Source organism: Pogona vitticeps, chromosome 15 (genome assembly GCF_051106095.1).
Source record: "Pogona vitticeps strain Pit_001003342236 chromosome 15, PviZW2.1, whole genome shotgun sequence".
Lineage (NCBI taxonomy): Eukaryota > Metazoa > Chordata > Lepidosauria > Squamata > Agamidae > Pogona > Pogona vitticeps.
In genome coordinates this window covers 1,844,659-1,859,072 of record NC_135797.1, presented here as the reverse complement: position 1 = coordinate 1,859,072, position 14,414 = coordinate 1,844,659, and the positions used below count along the sequence as shown (strand labels likewise).

Here is a 14,414-nt window from a genome sequence, read left to right as displayed (position 1 = left end):
CTGACAGCCTGTCCTGTAAGGCAGACTATACACTGTGTAGCATTTTAGGAGTATTCGCGGGCCGTCCCTCAGACACACAGAAGGTAGCTCAAGTAACAGGCCGTAGCCCCCTCGATTTGCACCCGTGACTTTCTACGGGCAAGCAGAACTCCAGCCTAAACACCGCTTCTGCCCAGGAGGAAAACAACAACTGACGACAACCATTTCATCAATAAATCAATTTATTTAAAAGAATATGTTACAATTAGTTACACTAATTGACTTTTACCAAACAAATTTTAGAGTCGTTAGCTCTAAAGAAAAATGGAGAATGCAACACTGCTTGGAAATGGTTTTCTTTTTTCTTAAAAATTTAAAAAAAAAAAACCTTTCTTCTCTCCCCATCACCATGGCCCAAGCTATTTTTCTTCTGCTTCGCATACAGAAATTGCAGATTAAATTACAACAGATGGCAATGAAAATTACAATGAAAAACTCTTCTCGAATAAATTAAAAAAGGGGAGAGAGAAACAGGCCAACACGCCACGGTGTCCAGAGAATCGGAAGTCGAAAAATGAGGCTGCGACAGTCAAACAAACCAAAAAAATAAAATAACCCAGGACTTTTATTCAATGCAACAGAATACAGAGGAGCGGGAGAATTAAGACTTTTTCACCCCATATTTTAACAAGAGGTTGCTGGGCTAAAGCCACCCAGTTTTTCCACCTGCAAAAGGAGGAACCTCGAGGAATCGGCAGCACCCCAAAAAAGAAATATTCACGAGCAACAGGATGTGGTTTGGAGAAAACAGAGATGTCATTTCTAATGACATAAAATATATCCCTTTTGGTGTTTTTAAGCAGGCTTTATTCCAGGGTGGAACGAAGTGGGGAAGGAGACGGGGCCCGCCCTATACACCAAGCCTGCAGCCACGGGGAGGGTGGTCAGCAGCATTGCAAAGGCTGGATTCGGCACAGAGCGGAGGCGGAGGTGTTCAGAAACCAGCGAGGGGAGGAGCCCGCACATTTGCCGTTTGCCATCCGGGAGGAGTGGAAATTTTGAAAGGAAAGAGGCTTAAACTTTGCCGGATGGAGTAGCAGGACAGATGTTAGAGACGAGAATCATCTAAGCGGTAAGAGGGAGACGGCATGCGCCCAAGCAGAAGACTGGGACAGAAGAGTGAGGAGAATGCATCCTGGCATGCTGAACTGGCTCAGGACACCAAGTTGAGTCCCTGGTCCACCTCACGCAGCATGGCCAGCAGTGGCTCCCCAGAGATTCAAGGTGTGTGTGTGTGTGTCCCAAACCTGTTCCCAGAAGTCCTTCCAAAGTGGAGTCCTTCCTCCCTCGTGGACGGCACGACTTGCACCACTGGAGGTGGTTCTCCCTCTAGTACCGAGCTAGACAGACCGCTCCTGGGGGGGGGGGACTTGCCTTTTAACCCCAGAAACCATGGTTTTTGATGGATAACCAACCAGAGCAGCCAAGACACAGGGGGCCCCTTCCTGTCTCGCTTGCAAAGGCTTACTGACAGATTCTCATGTTTTCTCCCCTTAGGACTGAACTTGCAACGGGGCCCCGAATTCATTCTCAGCTTGGCTTCTATCGAGTGAAGCGCTCGATCCTTAAGGCTGGGGGCAACGTGTTGTTGAACTATCAAGATCAGATACCCACTGGCGAGTCCGAAGCTAGAAGGCGGGGGTTTCTGAGCAAATCTTTCATTCTGAAATTTATCACATCAATTTTTGTATTGCTGTTTTCTTGCATTTTCCTTCACTCAACTATATTTTTCCTGGCTCTGTAAGAGTTTATGGCAGAAATGTGCTAGCATTCTCTGTTATAACACTGAACATTAGAAGCAGAAGTTAATACTGTCTGTAGAATTTGTGTTCTCTCATGGCAGGAATCGTGGCCTTTCAGCACGTAACAGATACACCCTCCTGCATATTATCGTGACGCACTAGCATACGTTTTCAAGCAAACAAACCAGGAGATGACATACGAATCTGCCAGCATAAACAAAGGCAGGAGACCTTCCACTGGTCCCTCCGGTGTCATGACAAGCTGTTTCGTGTGGAAGAAACAGAGACCCAGAGATCTGGGGGTTGCTTGTTCGCCCATCACTTCCCCAGTTAATCAAACAGTGGCAAACCAGAAAGAGCCTTAAGGGAATGGCAGCTGCATAAAAGAACAGCAGTTGTCAAAAGCAGAAAGGATCGGAGTACCTGCCAACTTGGTTACAGCTGCTGCTTTCGCGAGCCTTTGGCATCACCCCACAGGTCTAGATGTTCCCTGGGAAGTTTTAACAGGACCCCTTTCCAGGCAGAGGGGTGGACATAACCTAGAGGCTGCCAGCTGCCGACGCCTGCTCCACGCCACGTTTGCTGAAATGTGGCCATAAAGCCTCATGGCTTCTTGGGAGACTTTTATCCTGTTACGGCTCGCTAAGAATAATCTATTCCCTCACCTGTCGCTACTGAATATTCAGATTAGAAAAACATACCAAGCGGAAGAGTTATGCCAAAAAAGAAAAAGAAAAAAAACTAACACTCAACCCTACTAACAATTCACACCCTGACCCATTTAAAAGCCAGCTTTGCTTGACGTGGTGTGTTTTGCCGCGGGTGGGGATGAGCCTCGTGAGCCGCTCTTGAATTTAAAGAAGCAAGAGAAATCGCCGGCTCGGAAACAAGAGGCGGCCAAAGGATGGTTTCTCAAAATCCCTAAATGGGATCGGACAAGCCGCCGGCCGGAACAGAGGCGATGGGCCGGGGGAATGCGCAGCAGTTCAACAGCAGAGAAAGCATGGAACACGCTCACATTTCCTGCATAATGGAGGTGGATTTCATCCATATTACAGCAGCCAATTAGCAAGGAGAGAGAGAGAGACAGACAGACATCTCGCTTGAGGCAAGACACAGTGGTGATTATCTTTCTAGTCAGGCCACTCACACATTCAGGATAGAATGATGTGCAGAGCGCTTCCTTGAAGGTTGCACGGATGAGCTTTTCCCATCCCATGTGACTCTGCAAAATCTAACTTGCCAATTAGATTTTTTTTCTTTAAAAGGACTCTACACAATCTGGGGTGGGATCGAGCCTTCGCCCTTAGGCAACGCAGTCATCCGGCCAGACTCCCAAATGGCACTGCATCGTGGGCTCCATGTTTTAATTCTGGCATCTACAGCGCCAAATCTTTTAAGTCTGACACAGTGGGGCCCTCGTTAGGGGGGGCCCTAGTTGTTCTTGGACTACAATACCCAGAAGCCCTGGCAACCGGCTGTGCAAAAGCGTCAGACTCTAGGGATTCACAAGAGAGTCAGGGAGAAAATAAAGCATTTTAAACAAAGCGGTCCCACAGTGCTCGCTTCCTAAAGTACCAGCGTCAGAAAAAGCTCTTATCACTGGATGGTGACGAGAGAAAGAAACTTGGGGAAGATAAAAAAACCCACAACACGGAAGGCAGGGACTACATCCCAGGGCTGTGTGTGGAAAACCAAGGGTAATTCCCCTCAGCTGGCGCACACACACACACACACACAACTTCCTTTCTTTTCTATCAGACTGACTTAATGGGACTTCTAATGATTCTACTTCTGTTGCAATGGTTTGTTAATTAGCTGATCAGGGGGAGGGAGTGAGAGAAACTTGCCAAGTTTGTAAGCTATCAAAGCACTTGCTGGGCCAGTAAGATAACAAGCAAGCAAATGATTAAACAATTTGCTGTGTTCATGGTTATTTTTTCCCCCTTGCTCATAGGCGCACAAACAGAGCTTTCACGCGAGGAATGAATGACGCAAAGCGAAGCCCAGGTTTGGATCTGGTTGGCTCCAAAAGAGGATTAAACCCATTCATCCCAGAGGAGGTGGCATCGCAGTGTCTGTTAACCCCCGCAAGATAGATGGAGCCTCCAGGTTCAGAGGTAGGCTACCTTCAAAGGCAGGAGCTGGGGAGAAAGAGGGCTGTTACTTTTGCTGCCAGCGCACGGGCTTCCTTGAAATGCTGTCCACAGAGGGAGCAAAGGTGCTGATCCATATTAGTTCTGGGTCCAAGCCAGAAAGGGGGGCATTTCTATGGGGTTTAGCACCTTCACCCCAAATCCTTCATGGGGTGCAGCCTCGAAACCTGCCTGGTTCTCGATGACAGAACTGTGGCAGAAGAGCAGCCACACAAAGAGAGAAAGAGGAAAAGGCACAGCTGTTCACCTCCACAAACCTACGCTTGATCTTCCCGAGTGTCCCACGGAAGGCGGGCGCGTGCGACCCGACAGCGCCGCTTCTCTGAGAGACTTGAACGAGGGCCCTGGCCTCAAACATGGGATGTCGCTCAGGCTTTCCCACCCCTGTTTGGGAGCAGGGCTGGCCACCCTCTAATAAGGCACAACTTCACGCTTCTCCGAAGCCCCACCAACCCTAAACCGGGGGTTTTGAAACACACCCGATGCCAAGGGGAAAGGCCCAGGCGGTTCAAGCCCAGCGAGAAGGAAGCCAACTCTGGCTTTCCTTCCGGGCGTTGGGGCCTCCGAAGCAGATCGGCTCCAACACATTGCATGGGAAAGCGGGTCAGATAACCGGTTTCCAAGATGCTTTTTTAAAAAGTGAAAAATCCACCTGCATTTGTGCCCGTTGCGAAAGAACAAAATTCAGAACCACCAACACTTCCTGTCGAGAGTTAGAGGCCTCTTTCACAAAGATGGCAGGACTATTTCGTTTCACTAAACCCAACACTTTCGCCTTGGGGTTTCACGTTCACCCCTTCAGCCAGGCCACACACTAAGGCAGATTCCCCACACACACACACACACACACACACACACATTCTCCTCACATCCTGGTCTCAAGGCTTCGTATCTCCCCAAAACCCAGTTCCTCCCAACACCTCAGACCTCTAGCAAACTGCTCTACAGACACTTCCGGTTCCATCATCTCTCTTTCCCTCCCCCTCAAAATGTCAACTTACTGACACTCCAGCAAACAGAGATGGTTAACTCAACTTCTCTAACTGTCCGCCAGCTGCTATTTGGCCCGCAGATACGCAAAGGGGCCTTGGGCACAACGGTGCAAGGCCTGTCCCTGCCAAACGGCCGAAGCGAGGGAAACGGGATGTTCTGAAATGACATATCAAGTGTGGAAGAAAGGCTTTAATTGGGGAATCAGCATGCAAAAAGGAGGATCTCGACCCCTTTGGAGGCAAGCTGAGGGCTGCTCCTGAGAACCTGCCAAGCCTCTTCCCCAGCGAGAGACTTTTCAGTCTGGCTTCCGGGGGATTTAAAGGGACTGCTTAAACAGCTTGCATCAAGGATATAACTGACCACCTTGAGCCACCATCCCTGTTCCCTGGTCTCTCTTTGCCCGCTTATACTGCCGGATGTTAAATGTTCTGTTCTCTGCCTTTTTAAGCTGCAGTCCTAGGACATCTGTAAAGGGTCCCATTGTGGGAATCGATGATAGAACATAATGCTGAGGCTGAAAAAGAAAAGTATGGCAGATACATGGCACAGATGTCCCCTTCCATCAACAGGCAGGGCGACGGTAGCTTTGTGTCCAGTTGGGCAGCACTACCTTCTGAAATGTCGGGGAAATGGACACATTGACTCTCGCTGATTCAGGGCATGAGCCGACCAGCCTTTGGGCAAATGGGTGAATGCCAAAGAAACAGGCAGGAAGGCCCCCTTCAGTTCAGTTCAGTCCGTCTTGCCTTTTCTCTCTGACAAAGCTGCAATATAGATAAAAGCAAAGGTGCAACTGCCTTGCGCATAGTCAGATATCAGACCACCTGCTCTCCCTGGTCATGCCCTCTCCAGACCTAAGGGAGGAAAGGTCTTCCCACCCTCGTTCTGAAATCCTGCCTCCTTCTGATCTTTTGATAAGAGATGCCTGTACATGTGGTCGGCTACCAAGTGATGGCCCTTCTTCCAAACACCTGTGTTTGTCCTTCCTCATTCCCAAGCCCCAAAAGAAAGCAAACCTTGCTTCACACAATACGTACAACTTGTGGAACTTCCTGCCACAAGAGGCGGTGACAGCTCCTGGCTGTCCTGACTTCGAAAAAAGGAGTTTTGCCAAGTTGCGAAAGAGGGGACCACCACTTTCCTGGGCAGCCTACTTCTGAACACCAAGCGGTGTGGAGCATGGCCGGGCCTTCTCAGTCTTGCTTCTTTGCTCTTGCGGTTCATCCGACCAGCCACCATGGAGGAGAATACGGTGCCAGGCGAGATGGACCGGGTCTGAAGGAACAGGACTCCTCTCATGTTCTCAACTCGAGTTCTGAAGTCACCGGTTTGTCAACTCATGGGGGGGGGGAGGCACACACCTCTTTGGAGCAGCCAGTCTTCGTTATACCCAGAGCCTTCTTGGCCCCCGTTCATTCTTGGCCAACCCTGAAGATTTCACTGTCAAACCCAGCCACCCTGGGAACGGCCACACGGCCGAGCAATTTGCTTCCGTGGCTCCAAATGTTCTCAAGAGCTGGGACAACTGAACCCACCACCTTCTCCAGAGAGTGGACACAACCCCATCTGTTTGCCCTCTTCCAGCAGCCAGGCCAGGCACAGCTGCTGTGAAACAGCTGGATGACCTGAAAGAACATCCACCCAATGGGGGGGCCTTCTTGGCAGGATAGGCTACAGCTCTCCTCTCCCTCCAGCCCTCGGGAGCAGTATGGGAGGCCACACAGTAGGAGGAGGTTGCTTTAGAACATATTTTGGCGACTGGTGAATGACCAGACCAGGGACAGATCCTGACCATCAGGAAACTAACCACAGATTCACCTGCAATGCTCTTGATGGGCTGGAGGCAGCATTTAGTAAACTCCTCTTCTTACTCCAACCGGAATTTGGAGACATGAGGGCTAAAGAAGGAGGCAGGAAAGGAAAAGCGGGCTTCTCACCCTTATTCTATTCTGCCTTGAAGGAACAGGTTAACACCGGAGGTAGGAGGGGGCAGATTTTGAAGCTATATATTCAGAAAATACAAGACGGCCAGAGCTGAAAGGAAATTCTACACTTCAGAAAAGGAAAAAAAATTATAAACCTTCGACTGAATGTTCACATTTGCAGAAAGACATACAGAACCAAAATATTCTTCAAAATGGTGGGAACAGCTTTGTCTCAATCATCAAAACGAAAGAAAAAACAAAAACCCAGATTTTGGAACTCACAATGGCATAATTTTCAGAACTCAGTTTAGATTCTGGTAGTGTTCGAAATTGGTTTCAGCTCCGGCCAGTCCCTATTTACAAAGAGAGGCTGCCCTTTTTCTGTTTTATTTTTCTTCTTCTTTCTTCTCTCTTTCCTTGTTCTAGATTTTTACAAAACATCAACAACACCATGATCAATCCAGGAAGGGAAGATACACCCTCGCATGGAAACGCAAGGGCCTGAAAGGTAACAGCCATCGATATGAAAATTATATATATGTATCTACGTGCGTGATAGTTTGTATATATAATTTTTACATACATACATATATATGTCCAAACAGTGCAAATGGATGTACATTTCCATATCCAGTTGTAAAAAAAAAAAAAAAAAAAAAAAAAAACAGAAGTGGGAACAAAGAAAAAAAATATATTCCCGCAGCGTAGTCCATCTCTGAACAACAAGACCCCAGGAAGGGGATAAACTAGAAAACAACAATTTTCATTGGCTAATAATCTGGATTCCCCACTCCCTCATTTCCAACGCCTTTGCTGGCTTCCCTGCCCCCAAATGGCTTAACATGAAATTCACAAATGGTATTAATATTTAGTTTAAGGGCTTTAATACAATAAACCATTATCTCTCTCTTTCTCTCTGATTTTTTTTGTTTTGTTTCTGTTTTTAAAAGTGTTAATTTGGGGTGGGGTGGGGCCGAGGAAGGGATAACACGTATATTTGTCCAAGGTGGGCTCAGGGCTAAGTTGTAATGTCTCTGTGCTGTGTCCGCATCATCTGAAAGATGTTCTGCAGGGGGTGACCAAGAAAGAAAGAAAGAAAGAAAGAAAGAGAGGAAGGGTGGGTGGGAGGGTGGGAGATAGGGTGAGAGAAAGAGAGAAACAGAACTAAGATACTGGAAGCAGAGACTAGCAACTACCCCGCAACTCCCACCCATGCCCCACCCCAGACCGAAAAACCGTTTTGAGGTCCACGAATCTTCCTACTGGAAGATCATTCCCATTGCCCTAATTACTGCTCAGGATGGGGGTTACGGCCTCACTTCCTCGAAGGATTACATCAGATCGGGAAAGGGTGCCTGGAAAACCCAGGACGACATTTCTGGTTATGCCCACCTCTCTCCCAAGTCCGGTGACATTCGCCAAAGGATGGCTAGTGGCAAGGGCAAAGGATGATTTCTGGATATCTTAAGGGGCCTGGGCCCATTTCTCTGTGGGGCGCCCCTTTCCGAGCAGGCAGAATCCATCTCCGGATCTCGCCATGCAGAAAAACAAGATGGTGGCCCAGAGATCGGTGAGCACCAGCCCGTCATCTCAGAAAAGAATCCCCTCCCATGGGGTTACCTTGCTGCACATGTTGTCTTTACTGCAGTTCTTGTTATCTTTGTCTGTTGCTTCTTCCTCCACCTGCAAAGAGACAATTTTTATTTTATTTTAAAGGCACAAATAAAAACCAGTCCAGGTAGGCAACCTTGAATTTGGCTCCCTTCCAGACACGATCCGTCGCCTTCCCGAAGCAATGGATGGCGCACCCTCCCATGTCACCGTGTCTGTCTTGGAAACAACTGGGAGTTGTGTGTCCTTGGTTCCCAGGGTGGTCCGTTTTTTTTAAAAGCACACTATTCAACATTTTGGTTTGCACACTCCCATACATGAAGGGGGGGAGGCAAAGACAGAGAGAGAAGGGAATCTCTCTGGCCCCCCAGCTCAGGGGTTGGCATGCACACCAGGAAGTAAATAGGGCTCACAACTCCCGGAAGCAGACAAGCAGCACATAAAAGTCTACTTCAGGGTCACAATGTGCATGCCGAGAAGCATCCATTTTGGGCTAAGCTCGACCAGGTGTGTGTGTATGTGTGCAAAACCACCATTTCGCTCTTCCCGGAGGACACACACACACACTCCGTGACGCCTCACCTCTTTCCGCCACTTGAGCTCGCAGAAAACTCGCTCAAAACACTCGTGCATGTAGTTAAACTGTGGAGACAGGTTAGGGGAAAGAATCAATCTTTCAGAACGGAAGGCCTGGGAATTTCGCCCCTTTCCAAACCTGGCCGTTGCCCTAACTCAAGCACTTCTGCTTGTTGTCCCTCTCGGTTAGGGAAACAAAAAATGCCTCCTTCCCAGGGTCTGCAAGGGCCACATCCCCTGTGATGCCCCCCCCCCCGAGCAGCCATTCAAAATCACGGCAGCGTGGCCTCCTAGAGGCCACGGGGAATTGCTGCCTCCTGGTGGCCACCCAAAATCACAGCAAGGGACTCCTCCTTCCCCCACAGAGCCACACTTACGTAAGGGGTGAAGATTTTAACCCATCGTGGCTTCTTTTCCCCTCGTGCGTATTCGAAGCAGAAGGCCATGCCTTCCTCATCCGTGTCCCACCGCTGCATCTCATCCCATTCAAAGGCTATTACCTGGTTCTGGAACGAGGCAGAGCAAGGTAAGGTCAGGAGCAAAGCAAGGGAAACCATCAGAGAATCCATGATTGTTCAATAATGGGGCAGGTCAGCCGAGGGGAGAGGGTGCCGTTGTTTCACCCAGACTGGGGTGATCTAGATGACCTCCCCAACCCAGTTCTTGATCCACGCTATCCACCCCCCGCCACTCACCTCCAGCTGGCCTTCCTCGGTGCAGGCGTGGAGTTTAAAGTGCTTGATGCTGATGGCTGTGATCACATGCCCTTTGCGGCGTGAGTCGCAGGAGCAGTGCGGGAAGATGATCTCATTGTAACCCTCGCAGGTCCGCAACATGTTAAGGTACTGCAGAGGGGAGAGAGGTGGGAGGAAGGGAGGGGCGATCCTTAAAGAGGATTCCACCCTGAAATCTTTCTGGGTTTCTCCCCTTGTGGGCCTTTCAGAAGCACCAAGACGGAAGGCAGGAGTCAGCTTCAGAAGGTAACCTTCGCAGCAGCAGCAGCTGCCTCCAGCCCAGCTTTCTCCTTGTGCAACTGAAAGACAGACTAGTAACTCCACTTTGGCCACCCCCTCCCCCCGATACTTAAAAACAGAACTCTACTAAATCTATAACTAGCTATTTATTGTGTGGTTTGTTTGTTTTTATGCCCATAAGCCAGCTCCCTAGTCTTTTGAGAACCCTCCTTACCGGGGCTAAAGGAGCAGAGCCCCCCCGGTCACCCCGCCCTGCCTCATAAATTTCCCCTCAGAAATGGTGACCCCCTTACCATGACCATTTTCCTTTGCTCGCAGAGTTTCTGCAGCTGGTAGGACTTCTCCTCTGCTTTGATGTATCCCTTCTTCACATCATCAACGGCCTACAGAACACAGAAGGCCTTCAGAAACAGACCTGGTTCATGGCTTGGAATCCCTCCCGACGCCAAGGCGCAGCTCAAGAAGCATGTCAGCCATCTTCCCCTTCAAGCCACGACTCCTGAAGGCAAGTCTCTTCATAAGATCTTAAGAGCTGCAGAGCTGGAAGGGGCCCCTCTGGGATCATCCAGTCCAGCCCCTGTCAAAGGGGCCCCATGGGGGATTCGAACTCCCCACCTCTGGCTCCGCCGCCAGAGAGACCTCAACCTCTGGGCGCCCACCTGGTGGAAGAAATAGGTGACGGCCAGGTCGTTGTCGTTCAGAAGGACTTCCTCTTCCGCAGTGAAGAGCCACTTCCGGATCGTCAGGCAGGTCCCCGGCACGGCGGACGTGTAGTTCTGCACGTAGAGCTTGTGGGGAAATTCGTTGGGAGCCAGCTTCCGAACTGTGCGTGGAGACCATAAGGGGGGGGGAGAGGGGAGGGAAACATCATCAGGACCCCATAGGCTTTGGGGTCTGTGCCTTCCCTCCCCCTGCCCCTGCTTTTCAGGTTCCTACTCAACTCCCACTGCCATGACAGAAAACACCCCACACCAAAGTAATCCTAGTATCTTCCAGCTCAGATTCAATATAAAAAAAGGGTTTTTGTTTATAGTCTTTCCATCAAGGCCAACCTGGTTTTTAAAAAACCTCCTGGGAAAAGAGACGGGCCCACTAAAAGCAGCTGGCAATGATAAGAGCTTGAGGAGATCAATGCCAGCTATGAATGCCAGTCCAAACGGGCTGGATCGCGGTTGCAGAGCCTCTCCCGTCGCTGAAACCTTTGCCCGGGACCGGGGGACCTTTTCCCTCCTTCTCACAGAGTGTTTTGACCTCAAATGCAATTAACCAGGGACCAACGGAAGGGCTTCCTCTCAAGACCAGCAGACGGTCCTCCAGCGAGTCTTGAGTCTTCTCTGCCCACTTCCCTGGGGAAAGACGCCTCTTCCTCATGCTGGACCCACTGTCTCTCCCTCGTTCCCTAACCCTAAAGGGCCCCAAAGGCAGGGCAGGGCTTCAGCTTCCAGCCACTCTGTACATGCAGAGGGGCGACCCTCATCCATGGGACTCCCCCGCCTGTCCTCCCACCCTGGCCGGTTCTTACCAAAAGAGTGATTTATCACTTCAAACAAGGCAAAGTAGTTTGCGGTTGTGCTGTCCATCCCAACCTTGGCAGCCACAGCCTGGAGCAGAAAAGAGGGGGAAAGGGGTTGGGTTCCAGGCCTTACCTTGAGCCACTGACCTACCACTACCACCACCCGCCGCCTTGAGATGGCACACCAACGTTAAACATAAGGAAATGCAGAATATCTGATAAGCATCAGGAAGTTTTCCTGAGGGCAAGAGTTGTTTGCCAACGGAGGAGACCACTTTGGAGGGGGAGGGCAGGCTCTCTCTCACTGGAAATTTTTAAGCAGAAGGCAGGCGCCCTTCGCTCAAGAAGATTTCAGCTATGACTGTCAGCACCTGCCAGGGGATGAACTGACAAACATGTGGGGTTCCTTCCAGTTCTAATATTTTACCAACGTGAGCCAGCCGCTGCTGCTGCCACCCTGCTTTCTGGCAGAAAGGGCTCTTCACACGCTGCCCACTTTCGGCCGGGCCTCCGAGACAAAAGCATCGCCTGACCTGTGACAGCAAGGGTTGCTCTTCCTGAAAGAGGCCTCTGAGGAACGTGCAGAGTGTTTCCGGCTCTAGGTCGGCTCCTCTGCCCAACCTACATGGTTTCAGTTCTCCACACTAGGAGCCGCTTTGAGCTGGATGAGGCCGTTTTGAACCCAGCGAGGACTGGCCAGCCACCGTAGGTTCAAGGGTTAACCTTTCCCTCTCTGCACACGGCCTGCTCTTTACGATCTGCACCGACTCTCCAATCCCAGAAACAGGCACAGGGGTTCGGTCAGTGGCACACAACGGCCACCGAAAACAGCCGAGGCGTCCCCTTTCTGTGTGCCTCCGTGTTCCAGCTGTATCGGTGACTCAGCAACCCATGTGCCTAAAGGGAAGGGTGAACAAGGCCCTTTGTCCCTTGTTTGGCAGCTGCAAAATCCCATAGATGGGGAAGAAACCTGCACTTTATGCTGGCCACTATGTAGGACTTGGGCGTGTGGACCGGCAGTTGCCGACCTGTCTCCAATTTGCCTGCGTGCCTCCCTCCGAGAAACCATCTTCTTCTCCCTTGGCATTACAAGGCCAGATTTCCCCTTAATTCCAGATAAGACCACGGGGTCTTACTCAAAGAAGAAAAATAAGGATACACACCGAGATTCTTTTCTTCCTTCCTTTTTGTCTTTCCCTGAGTAAACACCGCCCTTTCTCCTCACCTGATACACCTGGTCCGTGGTGCTGTTCTTCTTGACCCGAACAGTTACGGTGGTGATGTCTGGAAGAGCCACTCGAAGTTCCACGTCAGAGACACCATTGTAGTTCTGGGAGGCAAAAGCACAAAAGGGGGGAAGACTGAAAGATGAAAAGGGTTCTGTGCTCTCTCTCTCTCTCTCTCTCTCTCTCTCCAGAACGCTCAGCCACCACCCACTCCTTGGCGTAGGGATCCATTTCACCCCGGGGCAAACGGAACAAGCCATTTGGAACATCACAGAACCGCGGGAGAGGAAAAGAGGAACCCCTCAGCATGCATCAAGGGAAATGAGAGTTACCAATCCACATTTTTTCCCCGTAGAACAAAATAATTAGGAAAGGGGTGGGGAAAAAAGACAGCCCTTTTGGAAAGCACTGCGAGCAGATGCTCAGTTCTCAAGACCTAATCTAGAAAAGGCCCAGCAAGTAGGAAGGGTGTTTTTTTTTTCCCTGAACATTTCAAGGCTCAAAGTGGACAGGAAGTCACGCCCACCGAAGAGATGCCAGTGTGAAGATTTTATCCATCCAAAGGAAGGGATTAAAGCTACAGCCTTTACGAGACTCAGAAGGGCAGGATCTCTCCGAGCGCTGCATCTGCACTAGGCCTACCTCATCCGACTCAGACAGGAACTCCTGCATGACGTCGCTCTCCCCGATGACCCGGATGGAACACACTGCGGGACCAGGAAATAAGAAGCCCTTGTTAGTGACCAGCAGAGGAAGAGAAAGGGAGGAAGGCAGAGCCCACAAGAGGGGCCTGCTCCTCCAGCTACTTTCTAGGCATCCAGGAAATAACACAGCGACAACCTAATCTGCTGCCAACACGAAGCCACATCACTAAGGGATGCCTAAAGTCCACTTAATGGGGGGAAATATTCATTCCAGGTCAAATTAGCAGTCGTCAAGGCCAGGAACGGGAGCAACAGCAGCTTCCAAAGGTCCTTTTGAAAGGTTTTCACTCAGTTTAAGGAGTGTTAATAACAAATCTAGTGGGTTTTACTGGATTCTATAATCAACCAAATCGGCCAGATTTTGATGGTACAAAATGCCAGGAGCTCTCAATAATGGACAGGTAAAAAAAATGCATGCTACACTGCCTCTTAGACCAAATTCATCATCATGCATTACCCCCCCCAAAGGTACTCAATCCACCAGAACACTTCCTAATTAAGTAAATATTTTTATGCTGTAGAGTCAAAGAAGGAACTTTTAAACCTGCAGGTGAACATCCAAAGAAGCCGCTGAATTAGAAGAAGTGGCCAGGCAGAAATCGAACCCATGCCTGGCAAAAGGGATCACCCCTGCCTCCCTTTCCATCTTTCTCCCACTGGGAAGACACAACAGGTACCTTTCTCCAGGTATTCCTCGAGGCCCCGTCGCCTGGCGTCTAGCTGCTGCTCAGAGAGCGAAAACGGCCATTTGCCCGGCAGGCGGGGGAAAGTGAAGTTGGCAAATTCTCGCTTCAGGTTCTGGTGCAAGATGGCAAACTCGCGATACCGCTTCGAACAAAGCTGCCGGCCTGCCATGTAAACATTATAAACCTAGACAGGAGACAGGAATGAGAGGAGCAGTGTTAAAGAAACTTATTTTTACTCGTGCTTATGCCTCGTTTTGTAATAATGTTGG

General features: G+C 49.9%; 1 protein-coding gene across 2 annotated transcripts in view; it reads right to left on the bottom strand.

The window, feature by feature from the left end:
• Positions 1–203: 203 nt before the first annotated feature.
• SNX27 (sorting nexin 27) overlaps positions 204–14,414 on the bottom strand; it is a 28,081-nt gene continuing 13,870 nt past the window's right edge. For both annotated transcript variants that reach the window (XM_072983818.2, XM_072983819.2), the window contains exons 3-13: positions 14,137–14,329; positions 13,398–13,462; positions 12,755–12,859; positions 11,539–11,617; positions 10,676–10,839; positions 10,310–10,399; positions 9,738–9,887; positions 9,420–9,548; positions 9,049–9,108; positions 8,476–8,538; positions 204–7,921 (exon numbers count right to left, since the gene is read on the bottom strand). In XM_072983818.2, the coding sequence (XP_072839919.2) occupies positions 7,874–7,921; positions 8,476–8,538; positions 9,049–9,108; positions 9,420–9,548; positions 9,738–9,887; positions 10,310–10,399; positions 10,676–10,839; positions 11,539–11,617; positions 12,755–12,859; positions 13,398–13,462; positions 14,137–14,329 (1,146 nt within the window). In that variant the 3' untranslated portion in view covers positions 204–7,873. The remainder of the gene's footprint in view (positions 7,922–8,475; positions 8,539–9,048; positions 9,109–9,419; positions 9,549–9,737; positions 9,888–10,309; positions 10,400–10,675; positions 10,840–11,538; positions 11,618–12,754; positions 12,860–13,397; positions 13,463–14,136; positions 14,330–14,414) is intronic.